Here is a 20487-nt window from a genome sequence, read left to right on the forward strand (position 1 = left end):
CTTCTGTCCCTGGTGCCTAATGGTTTTGTGTAACTTTCACTCAGGTTCAGAGATTTGCTGCCAAACTTCGTGGTGTCCTTTGTTATGTTGCTTTAATCCATGCTGTCCCCTAATTTAGTGCCCAGTGTCCTGGTATCCAGTGGTCTGGTGGTACTGGTTGTTTCAAGGCACTTTAACCAGAAAAATTTAGGCCTTCTGCACTCATATCATTTCAAACGAACGACAAATTTAATAATTGAGAGAAATATATTTGTGTACATTTCCGACTTCTCGTTTCCACCCCAGGTGCTTTGCAGATTAGGCACAGGTAAAACAGTCTACAGGTAGATAGTAATCTATATACCAGAGAATTTACTCACCAGGTTCCACAAAAGCTGAATCCACGAGGAGACATGAATGGCTGGCAATAAAACTGTTTTTCTGTTGTATGGCCTCTGGTAAAAGGTCTTTGGTTACTTTCATATGTAATGTAATATTGCGTCCACATGTTGGCTTATCATATACAGATAGGCGTAAATCCTCCCTTAAAGTATTTTTTCTACAATAATAATTGCTATTGCTGTACTTTAATAGCCAGATCATATTGAGGACATGACTGGAACCTGATTTCATTATGCCACCCCCTAGAACCTATATGCTGAATTTTCAGACTATTTCCAAGGATATGTAAACTTTTACAATCATTTTTAATTACACCAATGCATCTAAAATAACAACAATTTTGCAAATTCTCCGAAAAAACAACAATCTTAATGGAGTTTTCTATAATTAGATACATTTACTATAGAGAAGTAAAGCGCAGAGCGTGTAGCTTGTGACCCATCTGAAAATCGACACTGCTCATTTTCTTATTTTTTGAGCAAATATCCACTCCAGATTTATAGTGACAGAGACCAGTTTTGACAGCTGGTGTGAAGGACAGGAAGGTCACAGCCGGGTGAAGTGCTATGTTTTTCAAAGGAACAGATACAAAATTCCCACTGCTCAGCTAATCCCGCACTGCTTCATGTGGAGTCTTTCCGTGTTCCCGTATTGTGGCAGAGGCTGCAAGACAGGTAGTGTGGTATGATGGGTGTGTGTCTGTGGAGGTGTACCCTGTCCTTATTCCACCTCTGTGTATGAGAGAACGTGGGTGTAATGGGCCCTGTACAACACACAGCTCCTGTGAATCATCGCCAGAATGAAATGTTTCATCACACTGCACAACTATTACACAAATTATAGTAGTTATATTCTTGTACATAGGAGCAGTATTATAGTATAGTCTTATACATAGAGGGCAGTACTGTATTATAGTAGTTATATTTTTGTAGATAGGGGGCAGTATTATAGTAGTTATATTCTTGTATATAGGGACAGTATTATAGTATTATAGTAGCTCAATGAGGTTACAAAACCAAAAAAAGTGCTTTAGTAAGTCAGTAAAAAGTAGGTAGGAGTATTTAAAAACAAGAAAATGATAAGGGTGCCCATACTTATGCACCTGTCAAATTTTGTTTGAATGCAGATTGCACATTTTCTGTTAGTACAATAAACCTCATTTCAAGGCAGAAACATTACTGTGTCCAACAGTTATTACATATATCAAACTGAAATAGCTGTTGCAAAAACACCAATTTTTTATAAAACATTAAGCTTAAGATTAATAGGGGTGCCCAAACTTTTTCATATAACTGTATTCTTGTGCATAGGGGCAGTATTATAGTAGTTATATTCTTGTACATAGGAGCAGTATTATAGTAGTTATATTCTTGTACATAGGGGCAGTATTATAGTAGTTATAGTCTTGTACATATGGGGCAGTATTATAGTAATTATATTCTTGTACATAGGGGGTAGTATTATAGTAGTTATATTCTTGTACATAGGAGCAGTATTATAGTAGTTATATTCTTGTACATGGGGGCAGTATTATAGTAGTTATATACTTGTACATGGGGGCAGTATTATAGTAGTTATATACTTGTACATAGGAGCAGTATTATAGTCGCTATATTCTTGTACATAGGGGGCAGTATTATAGTAGTTATATTTTTGTATATAGGGCCAGTATTATAGTAGTTATATTCTTGTACATAGGGGGTAGTATTATAGTAGTTATATTCTTGTATATAGAGGCAGTATTATAGTAGTTATATTCTTGTACATAGGAGCAATATTATAGTAGTTATATTCTTGTACATAGGGAGCAGTATTATAGTAGTTATATTCTTGTACATAAGGGGCAGTATTATAGTAGTTATATTCTTGTACATAGGGAGCAGTATTATAGTAGTTATATTCTTGTACATAGGGGGCAGTATTATAGTAGTTATATTCTTGTACATAGGGGCAGTATTATAGTAGTTATATTCTTGTACATAGGAGCAGTATTATAGCAGTTATATTACTGTTCACAGAGGGCAGTATTATAGTAGTTATATTCCTGGGCATAGGGACCAGTATTATAATAGTTTCATTCTTGTACATAGGGGACAATATTATAATAGCAACTGCTAACCAGCCTGTTAAGTGTATAAAATACAATAATTATTCTTATTATATAGGTACCCGATTTCCGCTTTTGAATACCAGCAGGTAAACTATATAGATCACCTACATCTCTCTGTTTATTCTGACTTCAGCTATTTTGTCAGAATGGTTCTTTAATATAGTTGATACTCTGAGGATAAAAACATGAAGCTGTAAGTAGGAAGAGCAAGAACATTATTACTGTCAGGAGACTTTACAGATCTGAGTTCACACAGGAAATTTGTGTAAGTCAACAAACCACAATTTACACCATGCTCTTAGCGCTTGAAAGTTGTGCTTACACAAAAGATGAAGAGCAACAGGTTGGAGACAATTGGTAAGACTAATACACTGTGTTATGTCTAGTCCAAGCCCTAAAGAGGAAAGAGCATGACACAAGGATTTTAATTTTTGGCCTTTCTGAATCAGTGTCGTGCTCCACCTCACGGGCCTGGAATAACAAAAACTGTTTTACCTGGAGTGCTCCTTTAAATTCAGTATACCAGAAAGTCAGGTACATTAGCCAGATTTTCCCTGCAAGAGGATAGTAAAGCTGGCTGTCATCCCATATGGGAGTGGAGATGCACTGCAATGCCCCAGATAACCAGTAGAAACATGTGGTGCGGATTTTGGTGGAAAGTAGCCATGGTTTTCGAATCTTGGACAACCTCATTAAATGTACAGGGAAAAAATAAATAAAAACACCAGGCCGGGTTAACAGGTAACATTTATTAACACGCCATACAAAACAGCTTGAGTCTCTTCTATAAGAAGAAAATAACGAGACACTTAATTACACAGACTGTGCGCTCATGACAGCAATATCATTTAACAACAGAAATATCCAGTCTCAAGGATACAGCAGGTTACAGTGTTAGATAAGTCCGACACGGCAAAGTCATGACCTTTTAATACAAGAGTTGTAATGTCACGGGCTCGAAAATAGAAATTTTCTGTGAAGTGCAACTCGGCAAAGGATGCTCTGTGCAAGAAAAATACTATGAATTGACAGAAATAATGCTGGGCTGTCACAAAACCCAGACTCCACCACTGTAGACTCTAAGTAGCTATGACTAAGGGGCAAAAAGACCTAGAAAACTGAACCCGTGATTTGTCCTTTTTTATATGTATTTTGGGGAAAGCTGGACGACAGTTAATAGAAGTACTATGACTCTCACTGGGACGATAACCAGCATCTCCAACCTCCTAAACAGAACATCTGCAAAGTAATGCACAAATAAATCCGCAGCTCATGTGTAACTGGGCAGGTTAGGGGGCAATCACACCACATTTTCAGTCTATTTGTGTGATATACCCACAGATTATTTGCTTTTTCTTTTCTTTGACGGGTACCTTATACAATGTGCCACTTTAGAAGTATAGGTTCCAATTAAAAAAACAAATCACATAGACTCAAACATTGTTTTTTTTTTTTTAGAATATTATATATGTATGTATAAATAATTATTCCACACATACATATGAAAAAAAAACATGGGGGCTGCACTCCGAAAATAAAGTGCAAAGTTATAGGACTTTATTGGCCCATTTGGTGATGTTTCGTTTCATAGTCTGAGCTGAAACATTACATGGGCCAGTAAAGTCCTATAACTTTGCACTCTATTTTGCGGTGCAGCTTCCATTATTTTCTTGTAACAAAAACATTTGGTAACTGCCTAGAAGGCTTGGCACCCAAATATAGATTTAGCTAGTGCAGCTTATTATATATATATATATATATATATATATATATATATATATATACATATACACATCTTTTCTACTAGATGCCTCTCTATAGAATAGATGATACTATTGTATAAAGCAAAGTTTAAAAAAAAAATATGCAAAGATATGCCATCCAAACGGAAGCTGAAAAGACATGCTTTTAAGCCTCCGTTGTGTGAATGGGGAGTTTGTCTGGCACATACTATTTTTCAGACTATAAGACACACTTTTTCCCCTCAAATTTGGGGGGAAAACAGGGGTGCGTCTTATAGACCAAATATAGCTTACTGGGGAGTGGCGGCGGCAGGAGTCGGGCTGGGAGGAGGGCGTGTTCGCAGGTGCGGAGCTGTGGGGCTATGCTGCGATTCCCATCCCAGGCTGGTAGAATGGGGTATTCAGCGGTGCGGGGACTTCGCCAACATTTTCTGAAAGCCCGGAACCCCCGCACTCACATGGTTTCAATGCGGCGGTCTCCGGGAAAATGGCACCGAGATCTCAATCTGCACATGCGCTGCATCCAGCGGCCATTTTCCCAGAGACCGCCGCATTGAAACCATGTAAGTGCGCGCAGAATCGAGCACCAGCCTGGGATGGGACTCGCAGCATAGCTCCGCATTATCGCACCTCCTGTGACACTGCTTCACCATGGCCGCTGCCCCCCCCTGCCAGTAAACTGAATTCAGACTGTAAGACGGACCCCTCATTTGACACATTAAATGTTTTTCCCTATTTTCCTCCTGAAAATTTGGGGTGCGTCTTATGGTCCAAAAAATACGGTATACACTGCAAAGATTTCTAGGAAACCCAGCTTTTCCCATATAAATAAAAAAAAAAACTAAATTTTAACGACTTGCAATATATATAGTTTTTCTGTTTTTTCTCTTGCTCCTTCAGATGCCACTCACTAGTTATCTCAAGGTCTGTCAACATAAAGGAACATTAGGTAAAGCATTAATGTGTTTAACAGCTGTAATCCACCAGGTAACTTGTGTTTCAGGCTTAGTTGTTGACGTGCGTTCAATAAATAGCAAGAAATGTCCGAACATTACCAGTCGTGTTATATAACACTGAGTCACTGGGCGGCTTGGCCTCATCAGTCATGGCTGCTCTGCTATGAACCAATACCATAAAGATGGCTACAGACATTATTCTACTGATGGCAGAGATGCATCACTAATGAAAGGCTGCTGTCTCCTTCCTACCAGAAATGTTTGGTCAGTGCCTATCCTTCACTGAATTTTTTTTTTTAATCTAAATCTAAGCTCTATAATCGTCTAAAAGGGGTTCTTCACCTTTGGAGACTTTTTTTCCCCCATTACTTAAATGCACATATTTTTGTGCTAAAATCATTTTTGTAATTGGGCTTCATTAAAAATTTTGCATAGTTTATCTTCTATAGCCTCTGTGTTGCACTGTCTACTGCTGGCTGCAGAAGGGGTTAACTGAGAATCTGTCAGTGAGCTTATTCCGACAGTCCAATAGGAGAGATTCTAACTCTAATCTGTCTTTTTCTTAGCTCCTCTCAGCTGATGTATGACCACATAAAAGTTCACCGTGTGGGGAAAGTAAGAGCCTGTAAAAGCAAAACAATGCAAGATTTTTAATGAAGCTGAATAGCAAAAATTATTTTTTTTGCACCAAATACATGCAAGTAAAAAAAAAAAAGTCCTCAGGGGTGGATGGCACCTTTAAGACTTAGACCACATATGTAACACCTATAGTGGCCCATAGATTGTTAGGTAGCAAAATTTTATTAATTACTGACCTCACCTTTAAAGGGGTACTCTAGGATTCCATGAAAAATATCAAGAGTCAGAACTGTAAGGGAATAGAAAATAAAAGTCACACACCAACGGCACAGTGAAATTGTGAATGGCTCATTCGCCCCGCAGCGTGTCAACATGGCAGCCTCGGGTCATGTAACAGCCTTCTCCATTAGCTGCATATGTGCACAGGCGCAGGTTGTACAGTTTGTACACCCCTATACAATTTTTATGCTATTTTTTATGATGAGGCCGGATCTGGCAGGTGGAGGCTTAGGAATATTATCAAGGACAGTGTCGCATTGTTCAAGAGCTGAAGGAGTTTGCTTCTATTAGAGAAGGAAAAATGCAAAAACTATGAAGTAGTAAACAATATGCTTATTAACACAAAACTAATGCTTCCATATAGGCTACATACAATGATGACGCTACCAGATATGTCAGGCCTGCAAAACATAAGTACATATGAACTTAATATTATTAATATTAAAAGACTTTCTTGTCGTTATGTAAACAGGTTAGAGCTAAGCCGAAAAAGGGCTCAGCCAGCTGTGCAAATATCAATTATAGTAATATTGGTGGAAATTCTAGAACAGATCAGGCTCTAAAGAATTCTTACTTTCTGTAATTACATCTTTGCCCACTAGAGAGCCAACAGGTCTGTATCTGAGGGCAGCGCAGGATAGAGGAGGAGGCACTGGGCTCGGGGATGGAGCGTTTTCTAGGATTTGAATTGGTATTCTAATGTAAGGATTTGGCAGGATCAATAGAGAACGCCTACAAGTTCTGCTCCTTCCCTCCACAACTCATAAAGGAAGCCTGTGAGTCCTGCTTCCCCACACTACCGCTCATAGAGGAAGCCTGTGAGTCCTTCTTCCCCACACTACCGCTCATAGAGGAAGCCTGTGAGTCCTGCTTCCCCACACTACCGCTCATAGAGGAAGCCTGTGAGTCCTTCTTCCCCACACTACCGCTCATAAAGGAAGCCTGTGAGTCCTGCTTCCCCACACTACCGCTCAGAGGAAGCCTGTGAGTCCTGCTTCCCCACACTACCGCTCATAGAGGAAGCCTGTGAGTCCTGCTTCCCCACACTAAAGCTCATAGAGGAAGCCTGTGAGTCCTGCTTCCCCACACTACCGCTCATAGACGAAGCCTGTGAGTCCTGCTTCCCCACACTACCGCTCATAGAGGAAGCCTGTGAGTCCTGCTTCCCCACACTACCGCTCATAGAGGAAGCCTGTGAGTCCTGCTTCCCCACACTACCGCTCATAGAGGAAGCCTGTGAGTCCTGCTTCCCCACACTACCGCTCATAGAGGAAGCCTGTGAGTCCTGCTTCCCCACACTACCGCTCATAGAGGAAGCCTGTGAGTCCTGCTTCCCCACACTACCGCTCATAGAGGAAGCCTGTGAGTCCTGCTTCCCCACACCACCACTCAGAGGAAGCCTGTGAGTCCTGCTTCCCCAAACCACCACTCAGAGGAAGACTGTGAGTCCTGCTTACCGTCCCACTCACAATGAAAATTCTATGAGTCCTGCTTCCCCCACCACGCAAAAAAAGCCTGTGAATCCTGCTTGTGATTTCTCTGTGTGGTATGTAAAGTCATAAAAGAAACGCTGTCAATCACTAGTGTCTAGGTAGGATAAGCAGCACTTGCAGGCTTTCTCTCGGTGTAGCCAGGAAGGTGCAGGACTCACATGCTTTTTCTATTAGTGGGCGGGGTAAGCAGGTCTCACAAGCTCTCTTTATTAGTGGTCGGGACACGCAGGACTCACATGCTCTATATAGTGAGTGGGGTATCCAGGACTCCCAAGCTCTATTATTGGGTGGGGTATCCAGGACTCACAAGCTCTATTAGTGGGTGGGGTATGCAGGACTGACCAGCTCTTTCTTAGTGGGCAGGGTCAGCAGGACTCACAAGCTCTATTAGTGGGTGGGGTACCCAGGACTCACAAGCTCGATCTATTAATGGATGGAGTATGCAGGAGTCACAGGCTCTCTTTTAATGGGCAGGGTATGTATGACTCCTAGATTCTGTATTATTGGGCTAGGAATGCAGGACTCACGATTAGTGGGAGGGGGCTGCAGGAATCACAAGCTCTCTGTATTAGTGAGCGGGGATTCAGGACTCACAGATTTCCTCTAGAAGTAGCCAGAGATACAAGACTCACAGGCTCTCTATTAGTGGGCAGGGATGCAGGACTCACAGGATCTCTATTAGTGGGCAGGGATGAAGGACTCACAGGCTCTCTATTAATGGGCAGGGATGAAGGACTCACAGGCTCTCTATTAGTGGTCAGGGATGCAGGTCTCTGAAAAGCCAGATATACAAGACTCACAGGCTTTCTCCAGAGACCTAACAACTTACATGATATTAACTACAAGAAATCTATTTAAAAACGTTATCATGAGCTCAGTGCACCCAGTATACTGTGCTGCCCTTTTATACAATCCTGACAGATTAGCTTTAACTACACTTCTGAAACAAAAAAAACCCATTGCATTGTGGACCAACAAGACTACAACCAAGTCAAGACGAGATTATAATCTGATATTTAGATACTGATCTAGCACTACACCATTTCTTATCCTCGTTAAATCCAACGCTAAATTTCCAATTCTGCAATCTCCTTCTAGCCCAGAAATGACAGCGCACGTTCTTCTGAGAGCTACAATTTAAACCAAGCGCCAAACAGTTGTTTCAAGTAATAAGTGGTGTCTGACAAGACTCTATAGGTGAATTACATGTGATAGAAATCAGCAGAATTCAGGATGCAGCTTTAGAAGTGATTGGAGTAGACTTAGAAGTAAAGCAGTATATAATGTATACATATGTATATCTAGATAATAGCTGCAAAATAATTTTTAAAAGCGACACCCCTCTTTACAGTGTGCTAGCTTACACCACACGTGACTACATCATCATGGCACCAGTTAAAACAGAGTTACGCTACATTATTTTTTATCTTCGAGACCTGCTCCAATAGCAAAAAATTTGGAAACAATTCTTAAGTTTGACAATGTTTCAAACACCTTTAATCAACCATCATAACGAACATATATATATGTATACTATTCAAGTAAGTGCTATCGATTTCAGCTTATGTCCAGAAAAATAGGAGACAATAAGAAGTCATCTGTCACATAAGAACTAATGTACAATTGTCAGATTGCAGATCACTCATCCATAGGGACCACTAAGGAGACAATTTGCACGATAGCGAATCTGTGGACTACTAAACAGCTATAACCAGTGATGGAAGGGGCTTACATAGACTGGGAAAGCACCAAACCAGTTTAGAAAGGGTGGTCCTATAACATTAGGGCCTGTAGGGATACAAGGGGTATACACCTTGGTGTAGGAACAAGCAAGATGCTACTTGCCTACTAACTGGTATGACGATTGGCAAATACCAGCTCTGGGTCTTTAAAAAGTGTTAAAAAAAGAGCTGTGACACCCCAAAACTTACACCATCAAACTTAACCCTAAATTTTCTCACCTACACAGTCCTTCCCCTAAATTCTCACCTTAGTAACCCCAGTCAATCAAATGGGTGTCTTCTAGCAGGCCACCATTCTGCAGCTGCCATGACCTGCCCGGGAAGCGGCATTGTATGCATATGTGCAGTGAGTCATTTCTTATACATGTTCCCAGACAGGTCATGACAACCACTAACTGGATCCAGTATGTGCAGGAACAAACCACAAATTGATCATTGGGAAGTACATAACTGGGAAATTTTTATCTCCCAGACAAAAGCTGGATTTTTTTTTTCTTTTTGCTGTTGCCCAATGCTTTAATTTTACATGGTCACACAATCTTGTAATGCATTTGGAAAGTGCTAAAATGAAATTCTTTGTGAAAGAACTAAGAAAAAAAAACTAGAGTCCGACCTGGATCCGGATCCAGTAATATTATTACATACACGTCGTCCGAGTATTGCGATTAAAAAAAGGTTCATATGGTGCATTGTAGATTACAGTGCCCACAAATTAAAGGTGCAACTAGTTCTCTTATAAATAAAAATAATAATAAAAACCTAAAAGTCACAGATGTTCTGTGTTAGAAACTGGGAATTATTACCAGTTAAGTAGCAAAGTGATACACGTCTCTGTGGTCAAGTATAGGTTACGTTTTTCATCGTTTCAGACAGGATTGAACAAATGGGACCCAATGGTCGAACCAGGTTAGAACATGAGAGGAAGCTCCGGCTCTGAATTTGGTACTTGCTATTGTGACTTTTTGATTATTTTAAAAAATTATCCAAAAAACTAAAGCTTTTTTTTCTTTGTCGTTCTCATGGCATATAAAAGCAGAAAATTCTTGTACCAATAATATAATGCAAAGGCAGGGAATCTTAAAACAATACCACTAATTCAATATTCAGGAAAAAAAAATTTGAATAAATATTTTGGATTTGTTTCGGATTTTTCTGGAATTCAACATTAAAAAATAATAATAATTTAACATTTTTGGCCCGATTCATCATTTGCAATTTTTCTAAGTCACTTTTCATATTTTGTTTTATGGTATTCGCTGATGTTTTTTTTTTTGCACCAAATTCATCTAAATGGTGCTGAAATCAAAAATGCTTTTTATTTCTGCATTTAACCTGTTTAGAGACTTTTTAGAGCAAAAGAGGTGCATGCCCCACTAAAATGTCTCAAAATTGCCCCCAAAGGGAAATGAAATGGTGGGGTGAGAGGTTGGTATCCTACAGAACATTTGTGCCAAATTTTGCACCTTTTCAAAAAGTCGCAAATGATGAATCAGGCGAAAACATCTGAAAACTGTAAACTTTGCCCATAGTGGCGAACTTAAAAAAGGCAAACACATTAAAGAGTGACTTTCAAAAAAAGGCACAATAGAAAGATGAATGGGGCGCAATAAAAAAAAAAAAAAAAAGGGAGCAAGACACTAAAAACTTGAGAAAAAGCAGGTGCAAACGCAATACTGAATTGGGCCCTTCATATGTATTGTAGCATTTAATACTAGATTTAAGCAACGGCTACATGATGACTAAGAGGGTGTCAGTAATTTTCAAACAAGTCGTGTGACCGAAAACATCCGTACGCAACTTACATTCAAGTCAGTCGGATCAAAGTTGTGTACAGTACCCCAAAATAGTTTTATTTGTGTTGTCGAAATGTGACACTACAGTCTGCATAACACATGATCGGGGTCACTTTGTGACCCCTTTTCCATATACCTTATTATCACATCATTATCATGACTTCTATGAACCATACAAGAGGGGCGCTAACAGAGCTTGGTCTGGCTGACCCTAATTGTGTATATGTATTTGGCTAGCATGTAATACTACATTTTTCCAGCTGTGGCCGCTGCAGGAAAACTACATAGCTGGGTGCCATGTCCCCCAATCAGCTGATTTCAGAAATGGTTTCTTTAAAAAAAAAAAAAAAAAAAAAAGGTGTTGTCTGCATGAAACCACCCCTTTAATTGGATTTTTGCTACAGCAGTGTTCTGAATTTTTTTTTTTATAGAATATGTAACATATTCCTATAATTTTTCTCCTAGTAATATGCCATCGGTTTTGGATATGAAATCTTGTTCCAATAGCAGGCACCAAATTGAAATTACTATTGCAGACTCTAATTTGCTTATTGCTTGAACATATTTTTATAGTGTTTGCCGAGCCAAGTGCGTATGGAGAGCTGCTTCTCAACGTACAGGAGTATAAAAAAAAAAACATAGGAAGATTCAGCTTTCGGCCTGGGGCTGTTCTCCTTTCGAAGCATGGTAGGACTTGGTACAAGAAGTTACATGTCGGTGAAAACTGTCCCGCCACATAAAACGCTTGCCACATATATTACACTCATAAGGCTTTATCCCAGTGTGTATCTTCATGTGGCCTACCAAGTGATGCTTCATTTTGAACTTCTTACCGCAGACCCCACATCCATAAGGTCGCAGGCCGAGGTGCATGCTCATGTGTCTATCCCGCTGGCTCTTGTGTGTAAAGCTTTTACCGCACTGGCAAGGATACAGTTTATAGACTACTGCAGTAAAGCCAGAGGATGAAGTTTCTTCTTTAATACCTGTAGAAACGTCTAAGCCTTCCCCAAAACCTCCTGAGGTGTTTTCTGTGCCATGTCCCTCAAGATGTTCCTCACGTTCTCCTGAAAACTCTTCCATAGAAGCCCCGTAAAAATCAACATGGTCGTCATAACGGTTGTTGTTGCTGCCACCACCATGTCCTTCCGGCTCTGCTACCTTCTTATTACAGAAGTCAAAATTGTCTACAACTCCTGAAGACTGGATTGGAGCTTCAACCTGAGCTAGGCTGACAGACTCAGAAACATGGTCTTCAAAGGGTGTGTGGACTTCAACACCTTCACATTCCTGCTCAAACCTTTCGGGTTTTATTTGAACCCATCGTTTGTGAGACATGATGCTTGGCTTGATGTACAGAGGACGAGAGTAGTGATAGTCAGCGCTGTCGCTGGCACCTTCTTCACCATCTTGACTGGTCATCTCCGTACTCAGCTGATCGTGTTCTGTGGAGGAGTTACTGGGCAGGTACTCGTGTTCAGTGAGTTGAGAAGACAGCTCATCATCCTTTGGACTCTCTTCTTCATTCTCACCATCTCGTATGTCTTCACCCTTCCTGAATTCTGGCTGGGCACACAATCCAAGCTCAAAGTTTTCACTGAGACCATTGTAGTTGCTGCTGCTGGGGGACTGGTGGTCATTGCTGAGATTGGACTTCTGACACAGAAGCGTTGGGTTACTTTCCAGGAGCTCTGTGCACTTGTCTACGACGTGCCACATCTGAAGGAAACTTGCTGCTGTTAGATAACTCACAATCTCCTGAGGGGGTAAAGCCAGCCTTCCAGTGTATGAGGACAAGAGGATGTTCTCAAAGACCCTTGGATTCATGACGTCAGGAAGTACCACTCTCCTGCTGTTCTTAAGCAAAACCTGGTCGCAGAAGTATGGGGAGCTGGCTGCCAAGACGGCTTTGTGGGCTCGGAAGAGGTGGCCTTGTACCACAATGGATATGTCACATAACTGACCCAACTGACGCTGCTGATTCAGTTTCTGAAGGATGGTATTTGAGAAATCGGGAAACTCGACGCGGAAAGAGTTCATTCCAGGCTCCATTTCATCACAAGTGCTTTGAAATTCTGCAAGGAAAATAACACAGAGCTAGTGAACACACTTAACAGGTACAGAGTTAAAGGGGATATCCAACAGACATTATTTATCCCCCTCTGCACTAAATAAATAACTGTATAAATCGCTGGGGGTCTTGCCACCAATCATGAGGAAATTCAATGAGCATATGCAACCACCAGTCAATTTGTTGTCTTTGGGCGTGAGAAGAGATATCCAAGCGATGCACCCCATTCACATTGGGGACTAGAAATTAGCACTAGATATTGGATGTTTAGGATTTGTTCATACAGTGGTGGCCAAAAGTATTGGCACCCCTGCAATTCTGTCAGATAATACTCAGTTTCTTCCTGAAAATGATTGCAATTACAAATTCTTTGGCAAACTGCTCCAGGTCCCTGATATTTGAAGGGTGCCTTCTCCAAACTGCCATTTTGAGATCTCTCCACAGGTGTTCTATGGGATTCAGGTCTGGACTCATTGCTGGCCACCTTAGAAGTCTCCAGTGCTTTCTCTCAAACCATTTTATAGTGCTTTTGGAAGTGTGTTTTGGGTCATTGTCCTTCTGGAAGACCCATGACCTCTGAGGGAGACCCAGCTTTCTCACACTGGGCCCTACATTATGCTGCAAAATTTGTTGGTAGTCTTCAGACTTCATAATGCCATGCACACGGTCAAGCAGTCCAGTGCCAGAGACAGCAAAGCAACCCCAAAACATCAGGGAACCTCCGCCATGTTTGACTGTAGGGACCGTGTTCTTTTCTTTGAATGCCTCTTTTTTTTCCTGTACACTCTATGTTGATGCTTTTTCCCAAAAAGCTCTACTTTTGTCTCATCTGACCAGAGAACATTCTTCCAAAACGTTTTAGGCTTTCTCAGGTAAGTTTTGGCAAACTCCAGCCTGGCTTTTTTATGTCGCGGGGTAAGAAGTGGGGTCTTCCTGGGTATCCTACCATACAGTCCCTTTTCATTCAGACGCCAACGGATAGTACGGGTTGACACTGTTGTACCCTCGGACTGCAGGGCAGCTTGAACTTGTTTGGATGTTAGTCGCGGTTCTTTTCCGTCCACATCTAGGGAGGTTAGCCACAGTGCCATGGGCTTTAAACTTCTTGATGACACTGCGCACGGAAGACACAGGAACATTCAGGTTTTTGGAGATGGACTTGTAGCCTTGAGATTGCTCATGCTTCCTCACAATTTGGTTTCTCAAGTCCTCAGACAGTTCTTTGGTCTTCTTTCTTTTCTCCATGCTCAATGTGGTACACACAAGGACACAGGACAGAGATTGAGTCAACTTTAATCCATGTTAACTGGCTGCAAGTGTGATTTAGTTATTGCCAACACCTGTTAGGTGCCACAGGTAAGTTACAGGTGCTGTTAATTACACGAATTAGAGAAGCATCACATTATTTTTCATACAGTGCCAATACTTTTGTCCACCCCCTTTTTTAGGTTTGGTGTGGAATTATATCCAATTTGGCTTTAGGACAATTCTTTCTGTGTTTTTTTCTTTGAAGACAAATTAAATGAAGATAATAATACCAAAGAATTTGTGATTGCAATCATTTTCAGGAAGAAACTGAGTATTATCTTACAGAATTGCAGGGGTGCCAATACTTTTGGCCACCACTGTACATAGGCGATAGCTGCAATCCATATGTTCTATTTGTACAGATGGCTCGAAGAGCCAAGAACGAACAGTCTTAGGATGACCCGATTTAGCCCAATGAGTTAATAGTGACTTACTTTAGGGTCCCCTGATAATCCCACTTGTGAGGGGTCACTATTCCAAAGAAGTGACTGGGGCACAAACCAGTTGTACACTATATTCATTCCTTAGCTAATCAGTAAAAATCCCCATCATGCAGTTCTGGTGACACGCCGTCCCTGTTTTGGGAGATGGCACAAAAGCTATTGTCCTATAGCAGTGGAACAATGTGACCACGGTATTACTGGCAATGACTGACCTACTTTGCAGACATGAATTAGCCGTGTACTTCCTGCGGGCCAACTTGCACTCACATTTTCCAACCCAATCCACCTCCACAAGTGCAATTTCTGCAAAACTAGAAGTGGAAAATAATAACAAAGAAAAAACAGTTAGTAATCAAGCAAATGTATAATTCGATTAAAAGGTTATTCTCCCCCTCCAACCCCCCCCCCCCCAAAAAAAAAACAATTTATCCCCTCTTCACATGATAGAGGTAACCAGCTGATGGCTGGTGGTCCAATCACTGGGATCCACAGCCCTGTCCTGAATGGTGCGCATGCTCGACCTCCACTCCAATCATTGTTTATGTTACTGTGGGAAATAGCTGAGTTTTGTACTCAGCAGTCCTATAGACAATGAATGGAGCGGATGTGGAGTATCTGCACCTCTCTTCCATTCAAGAAGGGGATGGGATCCCAGAGACCAGCAAATTAGCGCTTAATCCTGTGGGAAGGGCATAACTTGATTTGTTGGGAATAACATGTTTGAAACGTCTGGAGATTTTTCTTTTTGACTGTGTATACAGCTCCTATGCAGTCTTATGTATTTCCACGGTTACAGAGTACAAATACACCCTAAGTAATCTACTCCTGCAGGCATGTATAACTCCCTCCTGCCTCTTCTCTACTTATTGCCAACATACATTCAGTAGATTAGTAGGGATTGCAGAAAGTGACCACACTGGATTGGTTTGTAGTCTGTAACCATAGAAACACATAGGACAACATAAGAACTGTATACACAAAACAAGAGATTTTTATTTAGGATTACTTGCACAGTTGCTTCATTTCTAATAAAGAAATAAAATGCTTGTCAAAGTAGATATAAGGTTTTATTAATACTTTACTGCTAGGAATAGCCTCCTCTAACAAAAACCTATAATATAAAGTGTGCTGCAAAGTCGCACTCACATCATTTCCTCCACCTATGAAAATAATCATGATAGCGGTGGCTTCTGGGCCTCATTCACACATTAGGCTTATGGGTGCACGCACCAACTTTACCCATTGACAAGGGAATTCTGGATAGAAACATATGAACTTTATAAACTTTTACACAAGAGATTAAAGGGAACAAGTCATGTTGAAAATGGTCTCTGATCTGCAGGCGGGATGTTATAGAGCCGGAGGAGCAGAGCCGATTGATAGACATTCCTGTGAGAAAAGTTCTGGTAAACTTGTATTATAGTCATTGAAGCAGGGCTGTGGAGTCGGAGTCGTGGAGTCGGAGTTAGTTTTGGTTGGAGTCGGTAGAAATGTACCGACTCCGACTCCAGCTTTAAAAAAAATGTATTAATATTTCATAATTGAACTTTCATATGAATTTTATAAATGTTACTCAAATATATATGTTCTATCAAACTATGAACAACAGTGATAAGCAGTTCTGCTGGAGATAGAGACATTTCTTACTTCTTGTGTGTCACTGTTCTCCACTGCCCTTATCTAATCTTATACTTGGTTAAGCTTATGTTGCCCCAACCCCCCTACTTACAATGTATGAAACTGAAAGTGAAAATGTGTTGCAAATTCTTAGTAGTAAAGCTCCTCCTCTAGACTAGATGTTTACTAGGTGTGCGTCTTCCAAGCATCTCAGCTGCTACTCAGAAGAGGAAGACTGTAAGAAGTATTATCCTTTCAACAAACTTTGCATCAGTTAACTGTGAGTACATGAGGAATAACAGTATTACTGACCACTATATCAGTTGTACGACCTGGCAATAATTTTGTACAATTGTTTTTAGGAATTGTTATTTGGATTGTGAATGCAGAATTAAAAATCTGAGAATGTCAAAGAAGCGTCACATTAAATCAGCTGTATTTGAACATTTCACCATCACTCAAGATAGAAAACATTATGTCTGTCAGTGTATGACAAATGATCCAGACGAAAACAAATGCTGTGAAGCCAAGATCAGTGCATATTCAGGCAAAGATAAAAATGCTCCTACCAGAGCTTCTAATCTAAAGAGACATTTACAGCGCTTTCATCCAGAAGTACTGAAAGCAGTGGATGAGAAAGACTGCATCCAAACCAATGAACCAGTGCCCAGCTCTTCCACCCAAACAAAGGAGCAGAGAACTTTGCAGCCATCAGTTGCAAGATATTTTGTCAGTGACAAAGTTACTGTGACAATGACAGTAGAAACATTTAAAAAACAGATCATAGAGCTTGTTGTAAAGGATAGTGTGCCTATTTCATTATTTTCACAACCAGCTTTTATGTGTCTGAATGGGGAAATGGCCCGCAAGCTTGGTGTTTCTCTGGAGAGAGAGAGTATTAGAAAATTAGTAATCGAAGAAGCTTTTAAACAAAAGGAAGAACTTAAAAAAACTCTCAAGGGACGCTTTCTGTTTCTTAAAATGGATGCCTGCACACGTCACAGAGTGAACTATTTTGCCATGAATGTCCGATTTGTTTGTGACAAAAATGAAATAGTTACCAAGACATTGGCAGTAAAAGACACCAAAGCTCATCACACCAGTGAGTTTCTCCAGGTCTTGGTGGAAAGGGTTCTGCAAGACTATGAACTTAAAAAAGAGCAAGTTCTTTCTGTCGTAACGGACAATGCTTCAAATATGATAAGTACTATTAAGCTAATGAATGAGAGTAATGATGGTGACCAGCAGCTAGAAGAACATTCTGGGTCCACAGACACAGAAATGTTTGAAATAGAGGAACACAGTATTGTAATTGAGGACCAAACTGAAGTTGCTTCAGATGAACAGCAACATGATAGTTTAGATGATCTTGTTGAAACTGTGTCAATACGTTCTTTCATTCATCACATGCGCTGTGTTGTGCATACGCTACAGCTGGCTATAAGAGACAGTCTGCAAGAAGGACATGCTGCTGCACTGATTGGCAAGGTGAGAAAATTGGCTACTGTTGCGAGAACCCCTAAAGTTGACTCAATATTGAAGAGACGTGCTGGAAAAGGGGCAATTATTGATCAAGCCACACGATGGGGCAGTACTTACTTAATGATTCAGCGCTTGGTTGAACTGAAAACCTTTCTTGTAGACATGGCTAACCCTCAACTGACGCTAAATGAAAGTCAGTGGAATCAGGTGACTGAGCTGGAAAAATTGCTAGAGCACCCATTTACAGTGACTAAAACATTACAAGCAGAGGACTTAACTCCAGGTATTTTCTTAAAGGAGTGGAAGAACCTGATGTTTCGCCTGTCCCAAAGAGGAGGGTTAATTGCAAGTGGCATTGCTACATCAATGAAACGGAGAGAGGAGCTACTATTACAAAATAACATTCTTTTGGCAGCTGTTTATGTAGACCCAATGCATCGGATTCTTCTAGATGATCAACAGCTAACTAAAGTAATAGAAGCTCTGTTTGAAATAGCAGTAAGGATGAAAGGGAGAACAGTCAGGAGGAACAAGAAAAATTTGGTCGTCCTGCCACATCTTCACCCTCATCATCAACTGATGAAGAATTTAATTTAGAAAAATATTTGGATCACAAGGACCGCGCAAAGCGTTCCCGCATAGAAGAAGAGTCATCCCCATCAAAGAACACAGCCAGTACATTTCAGCAGAATTTTTCATGTGCACTAAAAGAAATTGAGAAATTTGACCGTTCATCAAAAATAACAGTGCAACAAGCGATTCCTCTGTATCATGACATTGTCAGAGATGTTACCCGAGTGGTTACTGCTTTGCCACCAACCCAAGTTAGTGTAGAGAGGTTGTTCTCTGCTCTCAAAATAATTAGATCAGATTTGAGGACATCCATGAAGGAGGATCTGACAGAGGCAATACTTTTTCTGAGGACAAATTTATAGATTTCTTTTTATTAACTGCATAACAGTGTTTATTGCATATTTACTTACAAGAGTTTATAAAAGTTTATAAAAGGTATTAGCTATATTCTAATTGTATTCTAATAAATATAATTTTTGCTCTAAGTGGTCTGATTACTTATATGATGGTGAGAAACTGAATAAGCATGATGTTAATATTTTACAACAGTAAATTTATTGTTACGAATTGGCCATTTATGAAGGAGTCGGAGTCGGAGTCAGAACCTGATAAAATCCAGGAGTCGGAGTCGGGAGTCGAAACTGTGGCTTACCGACTCCACAGCCCTGCATTGAAGTCCCTGGTGCTTGTGCGGATGAGTCCAGTGGGCGGTCCTATCAGTGATTGGCAGTCTTCGTTGTATGACTGTGCATAGAGATAGCAGTCAATCACTGATAGGACCACCCAGTGGACTCATCTGCACAAACACCAGGGACTTCAATGAATAAAATACACGTTATACTGGAATCTTTATCATTCTGCTCAGCTTTTCCTTTTTTGCGCCATGCTGTCCACAGATCAGACACATATCCAAGGCAACAGGTTCCCTTTAAGTATGACGTATGCTCCTATAGGACACACAATGTAAACCAACAGCATGATGTGAACATATCCCAAGGTTATGCTCATGTTATGTGTTCGGAGCCTCCATGGGCAGTCCTGTAACGCTGTAACACCAAGCAGCTCTATTCATCCCGTGAAAACAATGGAAAGTGTTGTCAGTTGGGTACTACTTGGATGTGTCCTCCGCTGGCTTGGGCTCAGTACTTACGTAAACAGATCTATGTTTGATACACATGGCATTAAATACCGATGGTTCATATGCCAAAAGTATCCATTCACCCAACAGTGAATAAAAGTGCACTCACGGCCTCTTTTCGGACCTCCATACCTTTTTTGTTGTTTCTGTATAAGAAGGTGTCGCTGGTGTTTTTCCCAGGTGTTATATGTCTTATCAGCATAGGAGTGAATGGGTGATGTGCGCAGGTCCTGAAGCTATACACTGGGTAATACTCCCAATATATACATCTGACGGACAGCTCTAATATGATGTGAACAGATTGAATGTGTTGGTGCAGCCACGGCAACCCCAGAGCGAGCACAATATTGACGATGCACATTAACTAATTTACACATCTGTACCCTCCAATAAGTGTGTACAGACGACCACCGTGGTCAATATCACACAGAACAGGACAGATCCACTGACGTACGTAACATATGTGTATGAGCAGGTATGTAATACATTCAGCCATGCAGTACAGTTATACCACAGGTATGAGATTGTCTGACATATAATGTACATTCTATTACAAGTGTAACCCCGGCCTAATATCCCTATGCTTGAGCATTATCTATATTTCGATGCGTATCAGGCGCCATAATGACACTACCTGTCCCGGCAGCGGCCCCTCCTCACATCTCAGCCCGGGGTACGGACACCTCCAGCCGCCGGAAGTGCTCACATCGCTCTCAGGCCGCGACTGACTGGAGCACTTCCGCATCTGCCGCGCAGAGCTCCGCCCCTTCCGGCACACGT

At 40.9% G+C, this 20487-nt stretch overlaps 2 protein-coding genes across 2 annotated transcripts; one reads left to right on the plus strand and one right to left on the minus strand.

The window, feature by feature from the left end:
• Positions 1 to 4237: 4237 nt before the first annotated feature.
• Positions 4238 to 20445, minus strand: ZBTB43 (zinc finger and BTB domain containing 43). The gene is made up of 3 exons (XM_073640288.1): positions 20342 to 20445; positions 15110 to 15208; positions 4238 to 13150 (listed from the first exon to the last, which is right to left on the minus strand). The coding sequence occupies exon 3, from the start codon at positions 13125 to 13127 to the stop codon at positions 11724 to 11726; it is 1404 nt and encodes a 467-aa protein (XP_073496389.1). The 5' UTR covers positions 13128 to 13150; positions 15110 to 15208; positions 20342 to 20445; the 3' UTR covers positions 4238 to 11723.
• LOC141153119 (uncharacterized) lies at positions 16670 to 18677 on the plus strand. Its single transcript, XM_073637803.1, has 2 exons — positions 16670 to 16794; positions 16877 to 18677. The coding sequence occupies exon 2, from the start codon at positions 16920 to 16922 to the stop codon at positions 18591 to 18593; it is 1674 nt and encodes a 557-aa protein (XP_073493904.1). The 5' UTR covers positions 16670 to 16794; positions 16877 to 16919; the 3' UTR covers positions 18594 to 18677.
• Positions 20446 to 20487: the final 42 nt, after the last annotated feature.

This window comes from Phyllobates terribilis, unplaced genomic scaffold (genome assembly GCF_046119375.1).
Source record: "Phyllobates terribilis strain yellow unplaced genomic scaffold, ASM4611937v1 Scaffold_7__3_contigs__length_470593459, whole genome shotgun sequence".
In the NCBI taxonomy this organism is placed as follows: Eukaryota; Metazoa; Chordata; class Amphibia; order Anura; family Dendrobatidae; genus Phyllobates; species Phyllobates terribilis.